Source organism: Ranitomeya variabilis, chromosome 6, assembly GCF_051348905.1.
Source record: "Ranitomeya variabilis isolate aRanVar5 chromosome 6, aRanVar5.hap1, whole genome shotgun sequence".
NCBI classification, from domain to species: Eukaryota; Metazoa; Chordata; class Amphibia; order Anura; family Dendrobatidae; genus Ranitomeya; species Ranitomeya variabilis.
In genome coordinates this window covers 241,927,239-241,952,370 of record NC_135237.1, presented here as the reverse complement: position 1 = coordinate 241,952,370, position 25,132 = coordinate 241,927,239, and the positions used below count along the sequence as shown (strand labels likewise).

At 43.8% G+C, this 25,132-nt stretch overlaps 1 protein-coding gene across 2 annotated transcripts in view; it reads left to right on the top strand.

Annotated features, from left to right (window-relative positions):
* The first annotated feature begins 8,188 nt into the window (after nt 1–8,188).
* The window catches only part of SDHA (succinate dehydrogenase complex flavoprotein subunit A), a 207,780-nt gene continuing 190,836 nt past the window's right edge, over nt 8,189–25,132 (top strand). Inside the window, exons 1-2 of one of the 2 annotated variants that reach the window (XM_077269529.1) lie at nt 8,189–8,303; nt 23,777–23,866. In XM_077269529.1, the coding sequence (XP_077125644.1) occupies nt 8,235–8,303; nt 23,777–23,866 (159 nt within the window). In that variant the 5' untranslated portion in view covers nt 8,189–8,234. Of the gene's footprint in view, nt 8,304–8,483; nt 8,629–23,776; nt 23,867–25,132 lie in introns of those variants that run through there. The other variant, XM_077269531.1, reaches the window with a different exon arrangement.

Below are 25,132 nucleotides of genomic sequence, written 5' to 3'. Positions count from 1 at the left end.
TTTCTTGGCCACTATGGCATTAATGTTTGACGACCCTAATCGCCGTGCAACCGCTGAATCCGCTTTATTGTCTTTATGCCAGGCTAAACGTTCTGTTATTGAGTATGCTACTGAATTCAGGAGATTAGCGGTAGATACCAATTGGGACAGTTATGCACAACTGCCTATTTTTAAAAGGGGTCTGTCTAGTATTGTAAAAGATGAACTAGCTCGCTCTGAGTCACCACAAGAGCTAGAGACATTTATACAGCATTGTGTGCGCATTGACATTCGCCTTACTGAGCGTAGGCAGGAGAAATTTACTGCATATAACCGTATTTCTAACTTTTCCCTTCCTTCCAAAGAGCCTGCAGGTAAAACATCTCGGGAGGTGGAGGAGGTGCCCATGTAAATTGATTCCGTTTAGAGGCGCAAGATTAATGAGCCCCGGGAGCATCGCCTTCATGAAAGTCTATGTTTGTACTGCGGCCAGTCTGACCACTTCTTGATCAATTGTCCTAAGTGTCCTAGACGGCCTAACAAGGTGCTAGCAGCAGTAGGGGAGTATGACAACTGTGATGATGAATCTGACATCTCTAAATGTAGCCTGCCTTTAAACGCTGTATTCCATTCACTTTCTATGACTTCACCCCCCAAGGAGCTTAAGGAAAAGAACTCTCACTGTTCTCTCCCTATTAAGATCCTGTGTTCAGGACAGTGGATTTCCAGTGCAGCTACGATTGACTCTGGTGCAGGAGGCAATTTCATGGATATCGCATTTGCCAAGGAACATGGTAATGAAATTCAGCAAAGAGCCTCTCCAATTACCATGGAAACAGTGGATGGGTCACCTTTAATCTCTGGGCCTGTGGATCAGGAGACCGTACCCCTTGAAAGTTTGTTGGAGCCTAATTATCAGGAGCAACTTTCTTTCTTGCTAATTTCTTCTCCTCATTTTTCTGTGATTTTAGGCATTCCTTGGTTGCATTCTCAGAACCCAATTATCAACTGGGAGACCAAGGAGATTATCTTTCCAACAAGGAGCAACTCAGCGTTAACAGAAGCTGTCCCTGGGTCCACGGCTACAGAACCACATGTACAGGTATTTTCTTTACCTCCAGCATATAAAGAGTTCTCTGACATCTGTGACAAGAAGAATGCAGATCAGCTTCTTCCACACAGGCATTATGACTGTCCCATTGAGTTGCTTCCTGGGGCAGCTATTCCTTTTGGTAACGTATACCCTTTGGCGGCACCTGAGCTTCAAGCCTCCTTTAGAGTATATTGATGAAAATCTGACCAAATACTCCTTTAGAGTATATTGATGAAAATCTGACCAAAGGCTTCATATGTCCTTCTTCCTCACGAGCAGGGGCACCTATATTTTTTGTAAAGAAGAAGGATGGGACCCTGAGTCCCTGTGTTGACTATCGGGAACTCAATAAGGTAACCGTACGAAACCGTTACCCTTTGCCTCTGATTCCCGAATTACTGGAAAGAGTCCACCATGCTAAGGTGTTCTCTAAACTGGATCTTCGTGGGGCTTATAATTTGGTGCCTATTCGTCCAGGGGATGAGTGGAAGACAGCATTCAGATGCCGGTATGGACACTTTGAATCTCTTGTGATGCCCCTCGGGCTTTGTAATGCCCCTGCAGCATTTCAACACCTTGTTAATGACATCTTCAGAGATTTGTTGGACCAGTTTGTGGTGATCTATTTGGACGATATACTAATCTTTTCTGACTCTCTACAGGAACATGAAGAACATGTCAAAACTGTTTTAAGATGTCTGAAAGAGAACCAATTGTATATCAAGCCGGAGAAATGCGAGTTCCATCGTTCTGAGATACAGTTCTTGGGTTATATCATCTCTCCCCAGGGGCTGAACATGGAATCTGGTAAGATTCAGGCTATCCTTGACTGGCCGGCACCCAAGAACGTTAAGGAGGTCCAACATTTTATTGGTTTTGCAAATTTCTACAGACGCTTCATTCGAAATTTTTCTGATATTGTCCGTCCCATTACTTCCTTGACAAAGAAGGAAAAGCCCTTTAAGTGGTCATCACAGGCTCAAGAAGCGTTTGATCGGCTGAAGATCTGTTTCACATCAGCACCGCTGTTGATACACTCAGATCCAACACATCATTTCATTGTGGAGGTGGACGCTTCCGATAATGCTTTGGGGGCTATTCTCTCCCAAAGAACTGGAGAGAAGGGTCTGCTACATCCTTGTGCTTTCTTTTCCCGTAGACTAACCTCAGCAGAGAAGAATTACGACGTGGGAGACAAGGAATTGCTGGCTATTATTGCGGCTTTCAAAGAATGGAGGCATCATCTGCAAGGAGCTGCACAACAGATCATAGTGCTAACTGACCATCGCAATCTAGAGTTCCTTAGATCCGCTAGATGTCTTTCTCCTTGTGAGGCTCGTTGGAACTTATTCTTAAATCAATTTAACTTTGTTGTCTCGTACCGTCCAGGTTCTCGTAATGGGAAGGCTGACGCTTTATCCCGAATCCATGCTGCGGATTCCGTACCTGGAGCCACGTCCAAGACCATTCTATCCGATGCCAATTTCATCAGAGTTATCCACGATCAGGACTTGTGGAAGGATGCAGGGAGGCCTATGAAGGTGATGTATTTCCGGCCAACCCACCTGTGGATATTAATCTTGTCTTTAAGGGTGGCATGTGGTTCAGAGATCGACGTATCTACGTCCCGGAGCTCGTCCGTCTGCAGATCCCCAAGTTGGTACATGACTCCAAGTTGGCTGGTCACAGGGGGGTACAGAAGACACAAGAATTCCTGAGCCGATTCTTCTGGTGGCCAACTTGCCTGAAGGATACCAAGGACTATGTTCTCTCTTGCGAGGTATGTGCTCGTTACAAGACTCCTCATGTGGCACCTACGGGTCTTCTACAACCATTACCTGTTCCGTCCCGCCCTTGGGGGTCTATATCAATGGACTTTATTGTGGAGCTGCCTAAATTGGGGGGGCATGAATACAATCATGGTGGTAGTTGATCGCCTGACTAAAGCTGCTCATTTTGTTCCGTGCACCGGCCTCCCCTCAGCTAAAGATACAGTGAACTTGGTTATACAGAATGTCTTTCGGTTGCATGGGGTGCCGGATGAGATCATTTCTGACTGTGGATTGCAGTTCAGTTCAAGATTCTGGAAGGGGTTTTGCTCTGCACTCAATATTAATGTCTGTCTCTCTTCCGCTTACCATCCCCAGACAAATGGTCAGACTGAGCGTACCAACCAGAAACTGGAACAATATCTAAGATGCTATGTCAGCCATCTCCAGGATGATTGGTTGGAGTTGCTGCCATTAGCCGAATTTTTATATAACAATTCTCAGTGCGCCTCCACTAAATTTACACCTTTCTTTGCCAATCTGGGTTATCATCCGTGTATCTTACCTAGGTCTCCAATTAATTCTCCGGTTCCAGCAGTGGAGGAAAGGCTGACTGAGATGAGGCAAAATCTAGAGGTTCTGAAGGAATCGCTGACCACAGCTCAAGAACGTTATAAGAGATCGGTCGATAGATTCCGTAAATCTGCACCCATGCTCAAGGTAGGAGATTCCGTGTGGTTAGCAACTAAGAATCTGCAGTTAAAGGTTCCTTCACAAAAACTTGGACAGAAATTCATTGGCCCTTTCAAGATCAACGGTATTGTGAGCTCTGTGGCCTGCCGACTGAATCTGCCTAGGACTATGAAGGTACACCCAGTTTTTCATTTATCTTTACTAAAGCCTGTATCTCCTAATACCTTCCAGGGATGTGTTGTGCCACCTCCGCAGCCTGTGGTGATTGATGGGCAAGAACAATTTGTGGTGGAGGAAATTGTTGATTCCAGGATTCGCAGGAATCGGTTCCAATATCTGATAAGATGGCAGGGATATCTCCCTGAAGAAGACTCTTGGGAACCTGTGGAAAACATCAATGCCCAACAGAAGATTTCTCGTTTTCATCAGAGATTCCCTGAGAAAGCAGGTCCAGGATCGTCCTGAGGCCGCTTCTAAGGAGGAAATAATGTCAGGACTCTGAACATTTTTTATTACCTTTTTGTGCATTACTTCCCTTTTCCAAGATGGCGTCTTTGGTCTCATGTGCACTGTGTCTTCCTGCTATAAAACTCCACCCCAGCCTTCAGTCTGTGCTAGAGTATTCTGCCTTGCATCCAGCTTTTTAAGCTGTTTCTGCTCTGCAAGAACCTGAGACTATCACCCAGGCCTCCCTGGTTGAGCTAAGATATTATTTGAACTGCCTTACAAGCATATCTATCTGTGTTTTAGACTAAGCAAGGACTTATTCATGTCAAGTATCCTCAAAAATAATTGTGCTTCATAGACTTTCTGCGTGATTGCATTTTCCTCTGAAGTTTCCTATAGACTGCTAAGCTGCATTTAATATTTACTCCAAGTGTTGTGGACTTGAGTTTCTCTCTGCACCTGTTTGAATCACCGTGTGATAATATAGACTTTACCACTTATAAAACTGTGTCCTGTAGTTGTCTTGTTCCACGCAAAGAGTCTCCTGAGTTATTCCCTATAATTATTAGAGTGTCCATGTATTCTAAGTACCCCAGTATTGTATTGAGTAGAGTATATAGGCTTCTGGGGAACCTCTACAAGGTGTCCATATATTGTATATATCCCAGTATTGTACTGAGTAGCGTACATAGGCTGCTGGTGAACCTACAAGGTGTCCATATATTCTAAGTACCCCAGTATTGTACTGACTAGAGTATATAGGCTGCTGGCGAACCTACAAGGTGTCCATATATTCTATATACCCCAGTATTGTATTGACTAGAGTATAAAGGCTGCTGGGGAACCTACAAGGTGGCCATACATTCTATATACCTCAGTATTGTACTGACTAGAGAATATAGGCTGCTGGGGAACCTACAAGGTGGCCATACATTCTATATATCCCAGTATTGTACTGACTAGAGTATATAGGCTGCTGGGGAGCCTACAAGGTGTCCATATATTCTATATACCCCAGTATTGTACTGACTAGAGTATATAGGCTGCTGGGGAACCTACAAGGTGTCCATATATTCTATATACCCCAGTATTGTATTGACTAGAGTATATAGGCTGCTGGCGAACCTACAAGGTGTCCATATATTCTATATACCCCAGTATTGTACTGACTAGAGTATATAGGCTGCTGGCGAACCTACAAGGTGTCCATATATTCTATATACCCCAGTATTGTACTGACTAGAGTATATAGGCTGCTGGGGAACCTACAAGGTAGCCATACATTCTACAGTTAGGTCCATATATATTTGGACAGAGATAAAATTTTTCTAATTTTGATTATAGATTTTACCACAATGAATTTTAGACAAAACAATTCAGATGCAGTTGAAGTTCAGACTTTCAGCTTTCATTTGAGGGTATCCACATTAAAATTGGATGAAGGGTTTAGGAGTTTCAGCTCCTTAACATGTGCCACCCTGTTTTTAAAGGGACCAAAAGTAATTGGACAGATTCAATAATTTTAAATAAAATGCTCATTTTTAGTACTTGGTTGAAAACCCTTTGTTGGCAATGACTGCCTGAAGTCTTGAACCCATGGACATCACCAGATGGTGTGTTACCTCCTTTTTGATGCTCTGCCAGGCCTTCACTGCGGTGGTTTTCAGTTGCTGTTTGTTTGTGGGCCTTTCTGTTTGAAGTTTAGTCTTTAACAAGTTAAATGCATGCTCAATTGGGTTGAGATCAGGTGGCTGACTTGGCCATTCAAGAATATTCCACTTCTTTGCTTTAATAAACTCCTGGGTTGCTTTGGCTTTATGTTTTGGGTCATTGTTCATCTGTAGTATGAAATGACGACCAATCAGTTTGGCTGCATTTGGCTGGATCTGAGCACACAGTATGGCTCTGAATACCTCAGAATTCATTCGGCTGCTTCTGTCCTGTGTCACATCATCAATAAACACTAGTGACCCAGTGCCACTGGCAGCCATGCATGCCCAAGCCATCACACCGCCTCCGCTGTGTTTTACAGATGATATGGTATGCTTTGGATCATGAGCTGTACCACGCCTTCGCCATACTTTTCTCTTTCCATCATTCTGGTAGAGTTTGATCTTGGTTTCATCTGTCCAAAGAATGTTCTTCCAGAACTGTGCTGGCTTTTTTAGATGTTTTTTAGCAAAGTCCAGTCTAGCCTTTTTCTTCTTGATGCTTATGAGTGGTTTGCACCGTGCAGTGAACCCTCTGTATTTACTTTCATGCAGTCTTCTCTTTATGGTAGATTTGGATATTGATACGCCGACCTCCTGGAGAGTGTTGGTCACTTGGTTGGCTGTTGTGAAGGGGTTTCTCTTCACCATGGAGATTATTCTGCGATCATCCACCACTGTTGTCTTCCGTGGGCGCCCAGGTCTTTTTGCATTAATGAGTTCACCAGTGCTTTCTTTCTTTCTCAGGATGTTCCAAACTGTAGATTTTGCCACTCCTAATATTGTAGCAATTTCTCAGATGTTTTGTTTCTGTTTTCGCAGCTTAAGGATGGCTTGTTTCACCTGCATGGAGAGCTCCTTTGACCTCATGTTTACTTCACAGCAAAACCTTCCAAATGCAAGCACCACACCTCAAATCAACTTCAGACCTTTTATTTACTTAATTGAGAATGACATAACAAAGGGATTGCCCACACCAGTCCATGAAATAGCCCTGGAGTCAATTGTCCAATTACTTTTGGTCCCTTTAAAAACAGGGTGGCACATGTTAAGGAGCTGAAACTCCTAAACCCTTCATCCAATTTTAATGTGGATAACCTCAAATGGAAGCTGAAAGTCTAAACTTAAACTGCATCTGAATTGTTTTGTTTAAAATTCATTGTGGTAATGTCTGTAACCAAAATCAGAAAAATGTTGTCTCTGTCCAAATATATATGGACCTAACTGTATATACCTCAGTATTGTACTGACTAGAGATTATAGGCTGCTGGGGAACCTACAAGGTGTCCATATATTCTATATACCTCAGTGTTGTACTGACTAGAGTATATAGGCTGCTGGGGAACCTACAAGGTGGCCATACATTCTATATACCTCAGTATTGTACTGACTAGAGAATATAGGCTGCTGGGGAACCTACAAGGTGTCCATATATTCTATATACCCCAGTATTGTACTGACTAGAGTATATAGGCTGCTGGGGAACCTACAAGGTGGCCATACATTCTATATACCTCAGTATTGTACTGACTAGAGAATATAGGCTGCTGGGGAACCTACAAGGTGTCCATATATTCTATATACCTCAGTATTGTACTGACTAGAGTATATAGGCTGCTGGGGAACCTACAAGGTGGCCATACATTCTATATACCTCAGTATTGTACTGACTAGAGAATATAGGCTGCTGGGGAACCTACAAGGTGTCCATATATTCTATATACCTCAGTATTGTACTGACTAGAGTATATAGGCTGCTGGGGAACCTACAAGGTGGCCATACATTCTATATACCTCAGTATTGTACTGACTAGAGAATATAGGCTGCTGGGGAACCTACAAGGTGTCCATATATTCTATATACCCCAGTATTGTACTGACTAGAGTATATAGGCTGCTGGGGAACCTACAAGGTGGCCATATATTCTATATACCCCAGTATTGTACTGACTAGAGTATATAGGCTGCTGGCGAACCTACAAGGTGTCCATATATTCTATATACCCCAGTATTGTACTGACTAGAGTATATAGGCTGCTGGGGAACCTACAAGGTGTCCATATATTCTATATACCCCAGTATTGTACTGACTAGAGTATATAGGCTGCTGGGGAACCTACAAGGTGGCCATACATTCTATATACCTGAGTATTGTACTGACTAGAGTATATAGGCTGCTGGCGAACCTACAAGGTGTCCATAAATTCTATATACCTTAGTACTGTACTGAATAGAGTATATAGGCTTCTGGGGAACCTACAAGGTGGTCGTACATTCTGTATACCTCAGTATTGCATGGACTAGTGTATATAGGCTACTGGGGAACGTATAAAGTGTCCATATATTGTATATACCTTAGTATTATACTGACTAAAGTTGCTGGGGAACCTACAAGATGCGCCTCATACTAGCTAGGTCAACAGGGTTCAAAGAGCTGCTTCCAGTTGTATATATTTCTGCTCATGTCATTGTTAATGTGTTCTTGATCTAATAAAGTTTTGTGAAAAGGGGCGGTGCTTCCATAGTAGACCCCTCCCAGGCATCATGGCGGCACTGAGTGCGGCAGCTTCGCGTCTCCTGGGAAGGAGCTTGTCGTTAGAGACGCGCAGTAAGGTGAGCTGCGGCACTGTGCTGGGAGCACGGGAGAACACTGCGGGCCGCAGGGCAGAGCCAGCTCGCTCATGTAATGGCGTTGTCCTTGGTTCGTGGCGGAGGTAGCTGGCGTGGGGAGGGCGGGGCTAGGGGGAAGATCACATCCTCTCTGATGTGCTATTGGCTGGCTGGGACACTGTCACACTTTTTCCTGCTAGTGATTGGTTGCAGACGTAGTCACGAGTCAGCTTGGTGTTCTCACCTTTGTGCTGTCTGAAAGGGCAAAGGATGACCGCTCTGTCCTCTGGCTGCGGCGCTGCTGAGACTGCAGATCGGACTGTCCTCAGTAAACAGTGACATGTTGCTGCTCACCGATGTCTGTTCTGAATGGAAGTGATTCGTTTTGTGTGACTGTTTCTCTGTACACCAGCATGTTAGGGGTTACTACTCAGTCTTCTATCAAGGCCCAGATTAGCCTGAGATTGTTCCTCCAGTCTCACAGGCTTCAGTGCTGCCCATGATCCTTGCATTGTTGTGGATCAGTCATCAATTTGTAGTGCAGTATTTAATGTGGTTGGCAGGTACAGAAAAAATGTCATTTCCAGGCATGGACGTGCCCGAAATAAATTGTGGAATCCCCCCCTTCCAGGGCGTCCGTGCATCCACCATAGCCCGTTCCCTGGTCACAGGGTTTACAGTTACCTGATCCTGCAGCGGTTCTCTGACTAAAGAGCAGGCATCGCTTCTGGCGCAGACCCCTAGAGTTGGCTGCGTTGGATTAGCTGAGGCCCTGGAAGATTCATGTATCCATGTGTTAGTTTTTTTCCTTTGTCCCTGAGGTGGATCTGTCATGATAATGTAGTGCAATATATAAAGTAGGTAGGTAATCAGAATATAGTGCCGTGTGTACGGTAGCCCTGGCATCAGAACATATTCTTGTGTTTAGAGGGACACTTTCAGCCCAAACTGACAATTTAAACTAAGTATTCCCATAGTCCTATATTATAGCAGCGGCTTAAGTCACTTTAATGGTGCATCAGAAACATATTCTAATATGGTGGGTGCCATACAAGAAAGAAGTGATGAGGAAAGAGTACAATATAAAAAATAATGTTTATTTATAAACAATCCATTAAAATGGATAAATGCATGCAGACAAAAACCGGGGGAACGGAACCTCCAAATGCTGGGGGAGACTTTATACAGCACAAACTAGTAAAATGCAGAAACCTAGGAGTAGGCAGATCTTAATGCAGCGATAATACGTGGTTACAGCAAGTTAAATTTTAAAGTGCCCAGTAACAGTATATTGAGGCATAGCAGGCTATATATATATATATATATATATATATATATATATATATATATATATAGTATTTAAGGTGCTGTATTCCCCATATCAAGACAGGTGGATAGAGATGTGTCCAGTCAGGCAAGATTAGTTGCTAATGAAGCTGGAAGGCAATAAGGCACATATACTAACTATACACCGCCGAGTAAGAAGGGGGAGAAATGCACATCAATTGGGTAATTACCTGCAATTGTAGTTGTTGGTATTGAAAATCTGTGGGCTGGGCTGTATTAGAGGTGCTGTTGAAAGTCCCCCCTCGCCCGACGAGCGCCGTTTCGCATTAGCTTCTTCCAAGGGGCGAGGGCAAAGTGGGAAGGTAATTAGAGGTGTTTATATAGTGGCAGATGAGGTGCGGGGATGGTGGAAGGAGATCCAGGAGATTCGTATCTGCGCGTGCATGCAGGACCGGCCCACCTTACCAAAGGGACTTTCGGGAGAGCGCAGCGTAACACGCAGTGGAACGCACTGTGGTCACGTGTGTCGGCGCTTCCGAAAGTCAGAGGGGGCGTACGGAACCTGCACGTGTGCAATGAATTCCCAGACCCGGCCTAAAGGGTAAGAGGCGCATGTGCTGTGGGTTACCAGGCTAAGCCGTAAAGTAGAAAGGAATAGAAACAAGTTGGCGCTTGCGTGGTGTACCGCTGGATACGGCCGGTAATGAAAAGCACAAGGGACCCATGCGTAGAGGTTGATCAGACCCAGAATATGCGGTGGGAGGGGGTATCAGGACTTGACGTTTGCGCAGTACGCCCTTAGATATGACCGGTAACCAAAACTAAAGAGGCTGAATGCGCAGTAGATTGCCAAACCCAGCCAAAAAACTAAATGGAAACAGAGGGACTTAGCACCTGCGTGTAGCTGATAAATGTGGACATGTATATATATGTGGCCGATAACTGTGTACACGGGGGGCTACAAAACCAACAGGTGATAATATACTATTATGACATGAAGCCGGTAAGAAAATCCGCAGACATTGAAATCATGCCAGTAGTCAAAAATATTAGTGAAAAACAAGCTAAAAGGGTCCCTAAAAAATATAATTGAAGAACACATTGGATATAGAAGATATCACAATAAGTGAAATGTGAATAAAGAAGTCCATAGCCTTGTAAGTGATATAGCTAGTGATGAGCGAGTATACTTGTTGCTCGGGTTTTCCCGATCACACTCGGGTGGTCTCCGAGTATTTGTGACTACTCGGAGATCTAGTTTTTGTTGACTCAGCTGCATGATTTACAGCTGCTAGTCAGCCTGAGTACATGTGGGGGTTGCCTGGTTGGTAGGGAATCCCCACATGTAATCAAAGCAGGCTAGTAGCTGTAAATCATGCAACTTAGGCAATGAAAACTAAATCTCCGAGCAGTCACAAATACTCGGAGACCACCAGAGCAACGAGTATACTCACTCATCACTAGTTATAGCCCTTAATAAATAACTTTTGTATTGTAAATAGTTTCTTCAGAGAGGAAGAAGCCTAGAACTCTAGTGCCACCTATTGGAAGTAGCAATCCTAACAGTCAATGTCGACCCTTTAACAAGCCTTGTCACATGACTTAGGATAAAAGCCAAACCAAAATCTCAATTTGCAGACACTGTGTTTCGGGGTACTGCCCCTCATCAGTGCAAAGTGGAGATCTAGTTTGGCTGAGTAAGAGGCGTCTGACCGGGTTCCAAGAAGTATCGTTTCTCCTTGCGGAGAGTGACATGTTAAGCATGTCGAGATGAGGAGACTTAAAGCTGCAATGCCCCTCTGGGAAATATTTTTGTACTGTAGAAACTGAGGTTTAGTCAGATACACTGAGGGGTCATTCCATGGTAGCTTACATTACAACACAATATAGTAACTTACGTTACAAAGGTGATGGTAACTTACCTGGCAATAAGTTTAATCCATTTGATGCTAACTTTCTGTAGCATAAGTTACCATCAGCTTAGTAACGCAAGTTACCATCAGCTTAGTAACGCAAGTTACCATTAGCTTAGTAACGTAAGTTACCATCAGCTTAGTAACGTAAGTTACCATCAGCTTAGTAACGTAAGTTACCATCAGCTTAGTAACGCAAGTTACCATCAGCTTAGTAACGTAAGTTACCATTAGCTTAGTAACGTAAGTTACCATCAGCTTAGTAACGCAAGTTACCATCAGCTTAGTAACGCAAGTTACCATCAGCTTAGTAACGTAAGTTATCATCAGCTTAGTAACGTAAGTTACCATCAGCTTAGTAACGCAAGTTACCATCAGCTTAGTAACGTAAGTTACCATTAGCTTAGTAACGTAAGTTACCATTAGCTTAGTAACGCAAGTTACCATCAGCTTAGTAACGTAAGTTACCATTAGCTTAGTAACGCAAGTTACCATCAGCTTAGTAACGCAAGTTACCATCAGCTTAGTAACGTAAGTTACCATTAGCTTAGTAACGTAAGTTACCATCAGCTTAGTAACGCAAGTTACCATCAGCTTAGTAACGCAAGTTACCATCAGCTTAGTAACGCAAGTTACCATCAGCTTAGTAACGTAAGTTACCATTAGCTTAGTAACGTAAGTTACCATCAGCTTAGTAACGCAAGTTACCATCAGCTTAGTAACGCAAGTTACCATTAGCTTAGTAACGCAAGTTACCATTAGCTTAGTAACGCAAGTTACCATCAGCTTAGTAACGCAAGTTACCATCAGCTTAGTAACGTAAGTTATCATCAGCTTAGTAACGCAAGTTACCATCAGCTTAGTAACGCAAGTTACCATCAGCTTAGTAACGCAAGTTACCATCAGCTTAGTAACGCAAGTTACCATCAGCTTAGTAACGCAAGTTACCATCAGCTTAGTAACGTAAGTTACCATTAGCTTAGTAACGTAAGTTACCATTAGCTTAGTAACGTAAGTTACCATTAGCTTAGTAACGCAAGTTACCATCAGCTTAGTAACGCAAGTTACCATCAGCTTAGTAACGCAAGTTACCATCAGCTTAGTAACGTAAGTTACCATTAGCTTAGTAACGTAAGTTACCATTAGCTTAGTAACGTAAGTTACCATTAGCTTAGTAACGTAAGTTACCATTAGCTTAGTAACGTAAGTTACCATTAGCTTAGTAACGTAAGTTACCATCAGCTTAGTAACGTAAGTTACCATTAGCTTAGTAACGTAAGTTACCATTAGCTTAGTAACGTAAGTTACCATTAGCTTAGTAACGTAAGTTACCATCTTACCATAGCTTAGTAACGTAAGTTACCATTAGCTTAGTAACGTAAGTTACCATTAGCTTAGTAACGTAAGTTACCATCAGCTTAGTAACGTAAGTTACCATCAGCTTAGTAACGTAAGTTACCATCAGCTTAGTAACGTAAGTTACCATTAGCTTAGTAACGTAAGTTACCATTAGCTTAGTAACGTAAGTTACCATTAGCTTAGTAACGTAAGTTACCATTAGCTTAGTAACGTAAGTTACCATTAGCTTAGTAACGTAAGTTACCATTAGCTTAGTAACGTAAGTTACCATTAGCTTAGTAACGTAAGTTACCATCAGCTTAGTAACGTAAGTTACCATCAGCTTAGTAACGTAAGTTACCATCAGCTTAGTAACGTAAGTTACCATCAGCTTAGTAACGTAAGTTACCATCAGCTTAGTAACGTAAGTTACCATCAGCTTAGTAACGTAAGTTACCATTAGCTTAGTAACGTAAGTTACCATTAGCTTAGTAACGTAAGTTACCATTAGCTTAGTAACGTAAGTTACCATTAGCTTAGTAACGTAAGTTACCATTAGCTTAGTAACGTAAGTTACCATTAGCTTAGTAACGTAAGTTACCATTAGCTTAGTAACGTAAGTTACCATTAGCTTAGTAACGTAAGTTACCATTAGCTTAGTAACGTAAGTTACCATTAGCTTAGTAACGCAAGTTACCATCAGCTTAGTAACGTAAGTTACTATACTGAGCGGTGATGTAAGTTCTCTATATTTCTTGTAATAAAAACTGTTGCTTTTAACTTGAGAGGTTAAAATACATTTTTTAAAGATGCTGGGACTATGGTGTTTTAATACAATAAAAATAGTGCTTCTCCCCTGTTTACCAGAACAGACAATTTGGCAGACTCATGAAGGACAATTGCCTTTCCTTTTTTTTTGTAACGTAAGTTACCAAGTAATAACACTGTATTTAATTTTATTGTTGAAAAATCAAACTGTGTTGAAATCTATTGAGAATAGTTTAATGTACAGTATACATTCTCTCCATTTTGTGCCTGCCTTCAAAGAACAGTCTGTAGCCAGTTTTTGGCTTGTGAATGTAACGTAAGTTACCATGGAATGACCCTGATAAGGAAACCCTGTGCACTCATGTTATGGCCAAGACTCTCATTGAACTGTACTCCTGTCACTTGTATGACCCTCAACACTCTTGTCACGTGCATGCTCCCTGGCCCTCCTGTCACCTGCATGCCCCTTTTGTGAGGTGTATACTACCCAACCCTCCTGTGAGGTGAGAGCCTCCTCGTCTTCAAAATTAATTGCAAAGAGTCTGTGTGACTGAAAACTTTGATACAGACAGTACTAGAGTAATGCATTTTTCCCACACAAAAGCAAAAATCATATTACCATTAGAAAAATAGGCGCAATTCATACTTTAGAGCACATGTGTTAGTCTGGCCCGTGAGCAGATACCATTTGGCCTGCGAGGAAGGCAGCCCTACCACCCCGATCCTGCAGTCTCGGAGACAAGCAAGTGCCCTGGGCACAGTGTATGTTACTGGCCGTCACTTCTTCAGACTGTCCAAGTCCCAGCAGGTGACCAGACGAGATGCTTCTGTGTAAAGGTACCTTCACACTAAGCGACTTTGCAACGAGAACGACAACGATCCGTGACGTTGCAGCGTCCTGGTTAGCGATCTCGTTGTGTTTGACACGCAGCAGCGATCTGGATCCCGCTGTGATATCGCTGGTTGGAGCTAGAAGTCCAGAACTTTATTTGGTCGTCAGATCGGCATGTATCGTCGTGTTTGACAGCAAAAGCAACAATGCCAGCAATGTTAAACATGGAGCTAACGACCTGAGAGAACGATAAGTGAGTCACCGTTACGTCACAGGATCGCTCCTGCATCGTTCTGGAGCTGCTGTGTTTGACATCTCTACAGCGACCTAAACAGCGACGCTGCAGCGATCGGATCGTTGTCTATATCGCTGCAGCGTCGCTTAGTGTGACGGTACCTTAAGGATGCCAGAGATAATAAATCCCCTCAGCTTGCCTCTGCTGGCAGGAAGGGCGGGAGAATTGTACTGGCTCCTGTGCCATTCAGAAGCGCAGCAGGGATTCCTCGCACTGGCTCCTGTGCCATCCTATTCAGCCTCACCCATATCATTCCCCATGGGGAGGGATATATACCTGGTGCGAGTGTTGGGGTCCGTGGTGTCCCCTCACTCCGTGGCGCGTTTCGCCTCCTGCTTCCGGGGTGTGGCTGAATAGGATCGCAGCAATGGAGGGATTGTCACAGATGATAGTTCAGAATATTTGGAGAAATTATTAAGGGGGATTGTTTAACCCTTAAGCTATTGAGCTCTGTGTGGTAGTAACCAAACTACCTTGCTAGTATTGTTAATTGACATTCTCCATCCATTGCATTTTTTTGAGCGAGTTCTCACATTCTTTACATGTAGGTGGTATATTTAGGTCTATTTTAGGCAAGATTAACAGTTATTTCATCAGGGGAATTAGGCATCCCACATTTAATTGCATTTTATGTACCACTCTGTGTGTTTATAGATACCATATGCCTGAATTGTTGTAGCGTATGTTTTTTTGTTTTTCATGGTGTCCCCTACAGTACTTTTTGCTTTGTTTTATATTTATGTATTTTAACTGTTTATTAATACATATGGTTTTTTAATGGACTTTGGGATCTCTTCTTGTTCTCACATACAGTTTGTGAGATCTATTTGTTGCACATGATGTGAAGTGCCCTTTGATTTAGTGGAACATAAGTGATGTATTCTGTGTGTAAGTAGTTACATTCCGGAAGTGAGGGGATTCCATGTGGCAAGGACACTTGTTTGCCTTTAACCCTTTCACCCAGGGCCATTTTCCATTTTTTTCGGTTTTGCTTTTTCCAAGAGCCATACCTTTTCTATATTTCTCTCAATATAGAAAAAATTGGAACAGCATCCAAAAAATACCTCAAATATCATGCAAAGCTCTCCCAACCAGCAATCCAATGGTCTCCAATGATATAATCAAAAAAAGGAAAGCAGCACAAAAAAACTGAAAAAAATAGTGGACTCTATTGCCTGAACGGCGTAGCGACGTTTCGGATGTAATGTCCTTTCTCTCAATATAGCCGTATGAGGGCTTTTTTTTACTGGACTAGTTGGACGTTTGATTGGTATAAGGCCGCTTTCACACTTGTGTTTGTAGCCGCTGCGGAGGGCTGTGGACTTCCTCCGTGAAGCCCCGCCCCCCGCCGCTAGCTCCGCCTATTTCTGCATGCGGCCGGCATGCGGCCTGTATACCTATATTTAACATTAGGTACGCAGGTCGTGCGGCTGTATGCAGATGTTGCCGCATGCGTCGTTTTGACGATGCGGAGACCAGCGTAGGACGCAGCTCGTAGCAATTTTTTTTTTTCCACATCATCAAAACGAACCATGCGGCAGCATCTGCATACAGCCGCACGACCTGCGTACCTAATGTTAAATATACGTACACAGGCCGCATGCAGAAATAGGCGGAGCTAGCGGCGGGGGGCGGGGCTTCACGGAGGAAGTCCACAGCCCTCCGCAGCGGCTACAAACGCAAGTGTGAAAGTAGCCTAATTGACTTTCCATATGGGGGGTTTATTTACCATGTTCACCATATGGTTAAACTGACCTGGTAATCTGATTTCCGAGTACGCAGATACTAAACATGTACAAACTACATTTGTATAAAAAATGGTTTTTGCTTTGTCCCTAGTTTCTGAGACCTTTAACATTTTTGTTTTTCGGGGTCTGGGTGAGGACTTATTTTTTCAGCCCTAAGCTGGTGTTTTTATTGATACCAGTTTGGGGGTTCATGCAATGTTTTGATCACCTCATATTGCATTTTATTGCATTTTTCGGATTACCAATTGGATTCATTTAATTTAGCTTTTGATTGAATACACATTTCTGGACTCAGCGATACCAAATATGTGTATTTTTTTATTGTTTTGTTTTCAGTGGGGAAAAGAAGTACAATGCAAACTTTTTGTGTTTTTCATTTTTTTTTTAGATTTTTAAAAACTATTTTCCCCACTTTTTCCTTTATTTAATAGTCTCCTTAGGTGACTTGAAGTTGCAATCGTCCGATTGCCTGTGCTTAACATACATGTAACTGTAATGACGATCTCGTATGAATGCCGACATTCACAGAAGTATCTTAAAGGGAAGGTGCCACCAGTTTTCTTGTAGTTTGTTTTTTTGTGAAATTAAGCTTAAAATAGTAAATAAAATGTATTAATGCAATGTTTGCACTGTTTGCAAACATTTCTATATGAAAAATATTATATATTTTCTTACAAATATATATTGACCACTAGGGGGAGCATTTTCCGTTTTAGACCTCAAGCAGCTATAGTGAGACTTACCAGCTTTACTGTTAGCTGGAAAATCGGGGCAGTAACTGCTGACATCACCATTTCCCTCTCCTTTTGGGTGGTCTAGTATCCCTGGGGCAGAATGAAGAGCAGCATCACAGGGCAGAGCCATTTTGTGTGTGACTGACCTGTGATCTGCTATCACCAGCAGTTACTGCATCAGTATGGAGCAGCATTGTCTGTGCAGAGCTGTCTGTGACTCATCCCTCAGTAATAAGAAGGAGCTCCAGGTCTGCAGTGAATGGCCGGGCATTGTGGAGGGAGGGGGGAGATACGTTGTATGGCTGAGAGAGGTGTCAGGTGTCAACTCCTCTCTGCAAGCTGTGAATGCAGCTTAATGGAGTGAATGGAGCTCCTGTGATAGAGAGTAAGTGGAGCTGGGCAGAGAGCACTGGGCTATAATAAAATGGCTGCTAGTCACACCTACAGCAGTGAGTTGTGCAGCCCACAGAGGCGTGCCCAGCTCACTGCTAACACCTCTCCAATGTTAAAGATAGGGTCAGCGCCGGTCTATTATCTCCTATGTCCATGGGGTGCTGTAAAATGACACTGTTAGTGCCCTGCTGCTGCAAAACCAAGATGTCAGCCCCCAGTTCCTTCTTTAAACACACATAACAGACGAAATCTGTTTCACATGCATTTAAAACTTGGTTATAGCAGCATGTTATGCTACATTACAGTGATTTATTAATGATCTACAAACGCGGTACCTTACCTTTAATGACAGGCTCTGGGGTCTTCAACACACCCTCGGTTGTCATGAGAACCCATCAGTGCCCTGCGATCACGTCATTGGCACACCTATGCGAGCGTGGAATGAGCCTTTTATCCAATTTTGCCATTCACTACCTGTTAATAACATACGTCCAAAGGTGGAGACAGTGAAGCCGGTGGTGATTGGGCGCAGGGCTCGCGTGATATAACAACCTCATGAGTCCCAGGAGAGCGAGTGCCGACCCCTATCTTAACAGCTCCTAGCACAATATGATGACCCTACAGTCCCCATACACAGTATAACTCCCCAACACAGCCCCCTTGTGCAGTCCTATATACTGTCAATTAAAACATAAATAAAGCCACTGATCTAAGACCGTTCTGGCTGCTCCGGTCTGCGCTGTGTGATAAGGCACAGCTTGCGCGATGTAGTGAAGTCCCCATGCATGCTGAAGTCTCACAGAAGCATAGGCCCCATTATGTATGGGGTTTGCTGACTGCTCGCTCTTCCATCATAGTTTTACCAATGTCTGTATCCCCAGAAAGTGAGGCGTCCGGCAGGGACAGACGCTTGGTTTATGATGCCACTGTATCCAGTCCTTTAGTTTTCCCGGTCCATGATCTGCAACAGAACCATTAAGGGACCACATGTGGCCCTCAGACCACACTTTGTTCAGGTCTGCTCTAGATGATTGTTGGCCTAATTTGTAAAATACACAATCGATCCTAAGACTGCCATTACACCCTAAATCCTATGCCTAAGGGTACCGTTACACTAAACGACTTACCAACGATCACGATCAGTGATGCGATCGTTGGTAAGTCGTTGTGTGGTCGCTGGGGAGCTGTCACACACAGCTCTCTCCAGCGACCAACGATCAGGGGAACGACTTCGACATCGTTGAGACTGTCTTCAACGATGCCGAAGTCCCCCTGCAGCACCCGGGTAACTAGGGTAAACATCGGGTTACTAAGTGCAGGGCCGCGCATAGTAACCCGATATTTACCCTGGTTACCATTGTAAAAGTAAAAAAAAAAACACTACATACTCACCTTCTGATGTCTGTCACGTCCCCCGGCGTCCACAGGGTTACGCGCTGCTGCCGAGAGCTTCCTGCACTGACTGAATGTGTCAGCGCCGGCAGCAGCGGTGACGTCACCGCTGTGCTCTGCTTTACGGCCGGCCGGCGCTGACACATTCAGTGCAGGGAAGCCGCCGGCGGGGGACGTGACAGACATCAGAAGGTGAGTATGTAGTGTTTTTTTTTTTTTACTTTTACAATGGTAACCAGGGTAAATATCGGGTTACTAAGCGCGGCCCTGCGCTTAGTAACCCGATATTTACCCTGGTTACAAGTGAACACATCGCTGGATCGGTGTCACACACACCTATCCAGCGGGTGATCAGCGACGAAATAAAGTTCTGGACTTCTAGCTCCGACCAGCGATATCACAGCGGGATCCAGATCGCTGCTGCGTGTCAAACACAACGAGATCGCTATCCAGGACGCTGCAACGTCACGGATCGTCGTCGTTCTCGCTGCAAAGTCGCTTAGTGTGAAGGTACCTTAAGGCTAAGTTCACACTAGGCTGTTTGCTGCTTTTTTTATGCTAATTTTCAGCTGCTTTTTACAGTACCAGCAAAGTCAATGAGATTTCAGAAATCTCATGCACACACATTGTTTTTTTGTCATCAGTATTTTGTGCTTTGCATGGTTTTTTGAACATAGAGCATTGGAGTGCCCACACCAGGGCAGCGGAATACTCGGTACCGGGTCCGGTCTTAAAGGGGATGTTAAAGTGGTTGCAACCCGGTCCTTGGCCCTGGGCCCCCAAATAAATTGAAAGGTCTTTAAAGGGGAATTGTAATATCTATGTTCGTGACGCAACCTGTGGTGTTTGGTCAGTTGGGACCGACGCTGCTTATGGGGTCCTCTGGGGTGATGTTGCAGCAAGATGGTAACGGTTCCCACAGGTGAAGCGGGGTCCCCAGGGCTCCCAAAGTGTGTGGCAAAGATGGTGTATGCCGACGAATAAGTGGAGGACACAGAGTTTGAAGTGTTTTACCTGGTTTACTGATGGTAGCAGTCCTCAGTCCAGGGTACCAGGTGTAGGGTAGCTGTAGTCCATCCGGCTTGGAGGCAATAACGGATCCCACTTCAGGTGAGGTCCATAAGCCTTTCCTACTTGTGCCAGATGGCGAGGTCCCTGTGGTTTAAAGCTTGCTGACAGGGTCCCCATTCTCAGATGTTTACGATAGGCAGTTTGAGCCTTTTTATAGGATCTCTTAGATGACCCGGCTCTTAAGGTCACTGCTTCACCTCAGACTTGTTACAGGCAATTGACATATAGCACTGTGCCCTCCGGTCCTGTCCCGATCCCTGGAGAATAACATTACCTCCGGCTCCCGGTACCCGGCTTCTGCGCTCTGGCTCTGAGGGTATCCTTCCGCTGTTCCCCTCCTGAGCCCTTTCCTCCACTTTGCTTCTTCCCTCTAAGCTCCTTCACTATTCAACTCTCCTTATAATTCTCGTTCTTTCCAGGGGTAGCAGCTCCCTCTTGGCTGCTCGGCCCCTACGTCTGCTCCAGACGTCCTTCTCCTCTCCTCACTCCTCTACAACTGGCTGACTCCTCCTCCAGACCAGGAAACATAAAGTCCAAGGAAGCCCCTGAATCCAGGTCCTGAGCACCCCCTCCTGGCCTAGATTTAGAAGTGTTGAATGTAAGTGCCTTACCTGATAGAAGGAATCCCCCTTGCCTCCAAGCATGACATCACTCTCCCCGAAGGGAAGGCAACATTACTGCAGCAACCGGCTACCTGGGGTGCTGCAGCATGTCACTTCATTCAGCGTTTTTTCAGCGTTTTTCACCCATTGACTTGAATGGATGGTGACAAAAATGCTGAAAAATGCACCATAAGCACAGGTTGCTGCTTTTTTTTTGTTTGAAATCCTGATTCTATGGAATAGGACTTTTTTTTTTCAACACAAAACTTTATCAGCATGCACAAGAGACAAATCTAGCATGCCAAAACCGCCACAAATAAAGCAATTAAAACCAAGGGAAACATGCTTTTCTGCCAAAAGATCAGGTTTTGCTGCAGAAAAAAACTGCTGAAAAAAAGCCTAGTGTGAGCTTACCCAAAATAGAATGTGCTAAGTGACTTGTGAATCTACAGTAGTACAACCAGTGGAGAGCCATCCAGATGACAAGTCTTCAGTTATCATATGGTTTTACTGAGGCGGCTGGATGAGTTGCTGTTTGCAGTTGGGGCAGCTTGAATCTGTCCAGAGGATCAGCTGTATATGACCATGTCCTCTAAAAGGCACCCATTTTGGTGACCATAGTGTCTTGTTTAACCCCCTTCCCCTCTCTGGGGTTTGGCCCCCTCCTGTTTTCTTGGTTTACTGTAGAGTATTGAAGCTGATTACACCCAAGGAGATACATCCTCATTGAACACTTTGGCCCTTCTAACAGACCCTTGTCTGCTCTTTGTGTATGGACCCTTGTCTGCTCTTTGTGTATGGACCCCTGTCTGCTCTTTGTGTACGGACCCCTGTCTGCTCTTTGTGTACGGACCCCTGTCTGCTCTTTGTGTACGGACCCCTGTCTGCTCTTTGTGTACGGGCCCCTGTCTGCTCTTTGTGTACGGGCCCCTGTCTGCTCTTTGTGTACGGGCCCCTGTCTGCTCTTTGTGTACGGGCCCCTGTCTGCTCTTTGTGTACGGGCCCCTGTCTGCTCTTTGTGTACGGGCCCTTGTCTGCTCTTTGTGTACGGGCCCTTGTCTGCTCTTTGTGTACGGGCCCTTGTCTGCTCTTTGTGTAGAACAAACAAATGTGTTGTATGTCCAAATTGATTCTGCATTCTTCAACTTAAAAAAACATTTCTTGTATCCTTCCATCACGAACCTACTAAAACACTAGCCCTAATCATTTCTCCGTAGAATGGAAGATGGTGTTCCACGTAAAAGACATGCTCTTCTGCAATCAATCATTAAAGCAGATCTGTCACCAGATTTTACAAATACAAATGGCATACATTATTATTATTATTATTATTATTAAAAATATCTTAGACTTGATGAGGCTGGTGTATATACTTTGAAAATGCATGTCAGAAGGGCTTTATTGTCCATTTTGAAAACTTTTTTGCCTCATAAAATGACCTGGACTCAAAAGATACTCTTATTTTGTGTATTTTATGGATATGTATTATTTATTATATAGACATCTGTTTTCAAAGTAAATACATGAGCCTCATCAGGTTAATAATGTGTACAGTTTGTATGGTGATGAATCTGCTTTAACCCAGCAGCAAGGTTGATCTTTCTTTCTATGAGTTACAATAAGGCCACGTTCACACTTGATATTTGTAAGCTAAATCCAGGAAAAGAAGAAGGAAGTGGTATGATGCAAATGCTTCAACGTCTCTAAATTATTGACCCACTGCAGGTCTTGGCTTACAAAAGGCGTCTTCAGACTTTTTGCTGTGGAAAGGTAACTGAGCATGTTACAGCATTAGTAAAGTGAGTGAGATTTCTGAGATCTCGCCCATGTGCTGCTAATTTTTTTTCCTTGGAGCAAAAAAATGTGCGTATTTTCCGCAGCTTTTTTCCTGCCACTATGCCTTATTTTCTGTCTGCAAATCCAAAACATGCACATATCCAAGTACTGTTGGACTTTACCAATTACGTCTGCCGTGTGATTGAAGCCTGATATCTGCTGTGGTTGCTCTTTAAGCTACCATTTGTTTGTGGAACAAGGTGTAGTACTCTCACCCTCTTTTACCAAGCACAGTAGGCACTGCCATACATGTGGACGCTCTTCTCACTTACCCATTTGGTCCCTGTACCTGTCACTCTGGCATTATATCCGTTCCAGCCTACAGGTATTCTCCTGTGCTGCAGCCATTCTGCGGGACTTGGTGGCCTGAACATTAGACTTGTCCTGCAGCCATAGTCCATTGCAGGTACATAACCTGATCTTGTCACTAATATTTTCACTGCATTCCAGATTCCCCTAGGTACCATAGTCTCATAGCCTTTGTGCTCATGGGCAAGGAGCTGTTTTTTTTTCTGTGTGTGTGCGTGCTGTCTTTCCTTATCTCAGGTGCTGCAGAATGTATTGCTGTTATTAGTAAGCGTACTACAAGCTTTTTATACTGTGTGCAGTGTGAATACTGACTAATGTATGGCTGAGTTTGCTTCTATTCTATACTGTAGCAATGAAAGGATAGAGCTGGTGTATGTGTGGCTACTTGTCAGGTCATTACGGGTTAGTCACTAGTCAGACTGGGCGCTTGGATATATTAGACATTAAAGGGGTTGTTTCATGATAAGTGTCTCTTTAAAAATGGGTAAAATCTGGAGTGCTTGTAAAATCAATTCAACTTTGCAGTTAACTACTTATTAAAAAAAAATCTAATTGTACTGTTTACTGCTTGTTGACAAGGTGACTGGTGGTGGTGACCTCAGGAGGCGTCTGGTCTGCTAGACATGTAGTATGTGCTTCCAGGCTGTATGTTCTAGTAGAGGCGCACAGATGTCAGACAGCTGGCAAGCAGGCCATCTTTAATGCCCTGGGCTTCTCCCATGCTGCCGAGGCAAAGCTGGCAGCCCAAGGCGTGCTGGCACCACTAAACCACTGGTCCCAAGCACAAAACCGGGGGGCTGGGGAGCAGTGCACTCCTGCACAAAGGAACGTCAAAATAAAATTTTAATGATGTACAGTTGAGTTTTTTTTATAAGTTTAATTGAATATGTTATTTTTTTTAAGACAATTTTTTTTGTGTAAATATTTTTATATAATTAACACTTATTGTGTGTTCTAGAAATGGGCAGCAGTATCCCCTGTACTTACTAGAACTTTCCACTTCACTGTTTATGGCAAGAAGAGTGCATCTGCTAAAGTCTCTGATTCCGTAAGTTTCCCACTAAATATGTTCCTGTAAATTCTATGTGATGAAATTACCAACATTGTTGTGTCAAGCGCTTTTGCGGATCAGAATGATAAGAAAATCGTAAACTGCTAAGGCTACTTTCACACTAGCGTTGTGCACTGCACGTCGCAATGCGTCGTTGTGGAGGAAAGTTGTCTGCAGGATGCGTTTTTTCCCCATAGACTAACATTACCGACGCATTGCGACGCAGTAAATATAGGAAAACTGACTGAACAGCAATCTAGTCTGAACTGGTGCATAACCAAAAAAAGACATATAGTAAATAGATCAATGGCTGCACTCAATTTTACTGTACTAAAGCAAGGAAATGTGCGATACGTGAAATGTGAATAGCATAATGGCTTGTGAAATCTATGAAAAAACACATGAGATGCTTAGCACAAGATTTGGCCAAAAATTGTGAGCCCATCCACCAAACGTCAAGGTAATTTCAGATCGGATGGGTACCTGACCTCTCTGCCTAGTGTGAACACTTACCTATGGCTAATAACATGGTAAAGCCTGCATTTATAGGAAGGTCGGAACCAACTGTGTTTGAATGTAATTAAAATCACAGCATGGTGAAGGGCGAGGCGTTCAAGTCAGAAAAAATAGTACATAGTAAATATAGGAAAACTGACTGAACAGCAATCTAGTCTGAACTGGTGCATAACCAGTGCCACACGTCGCAACCGTCGTGCGACGGTTGCGTCGTGTTTTGGCGCACTGCCGCCACAAAAAAAGTTACATGTAACGGTTTTTTGTGCGTCGGGACTGCCATTTTCGACCACGCATGCGTGGCCGAAACTCCGCCCCCTCCTCCCCGGACCTTACAATGAAGCAGCGGAAGCGTCTTAAGACTGCTTCCGCTGCCAACGTCGGGCATTTTCTTCACAGTATGCGTCGGGCCGACGCAGCGCTATGGCCCCGTACCGACGCTAGTGTGAAAGCAGCCTAAAGGTGGTGCTGTATATTGCTCAGATACTCCATCACTTTGTGATGTACTCTAGCTTCTGGAAGGAAGGACGGAAGGGGTCTCTGCACGATGTCCCCCATAAGGTTTTATCTGCATAGTGGCAGCACTGGCAGTGTTCCCGTTTTCTGCACAAGCTGTCCATGGGTATTGCAGCGTTTTACTTTTTTAGTACTTGGAAATAAAATCAAATTTAGACTGCAGTAAAAGATGACCCCAAAAGTGCATCAGCAAGTGTCTGTGTGTGCTGGGCATGTCTCTTGGCATGTGTGTGG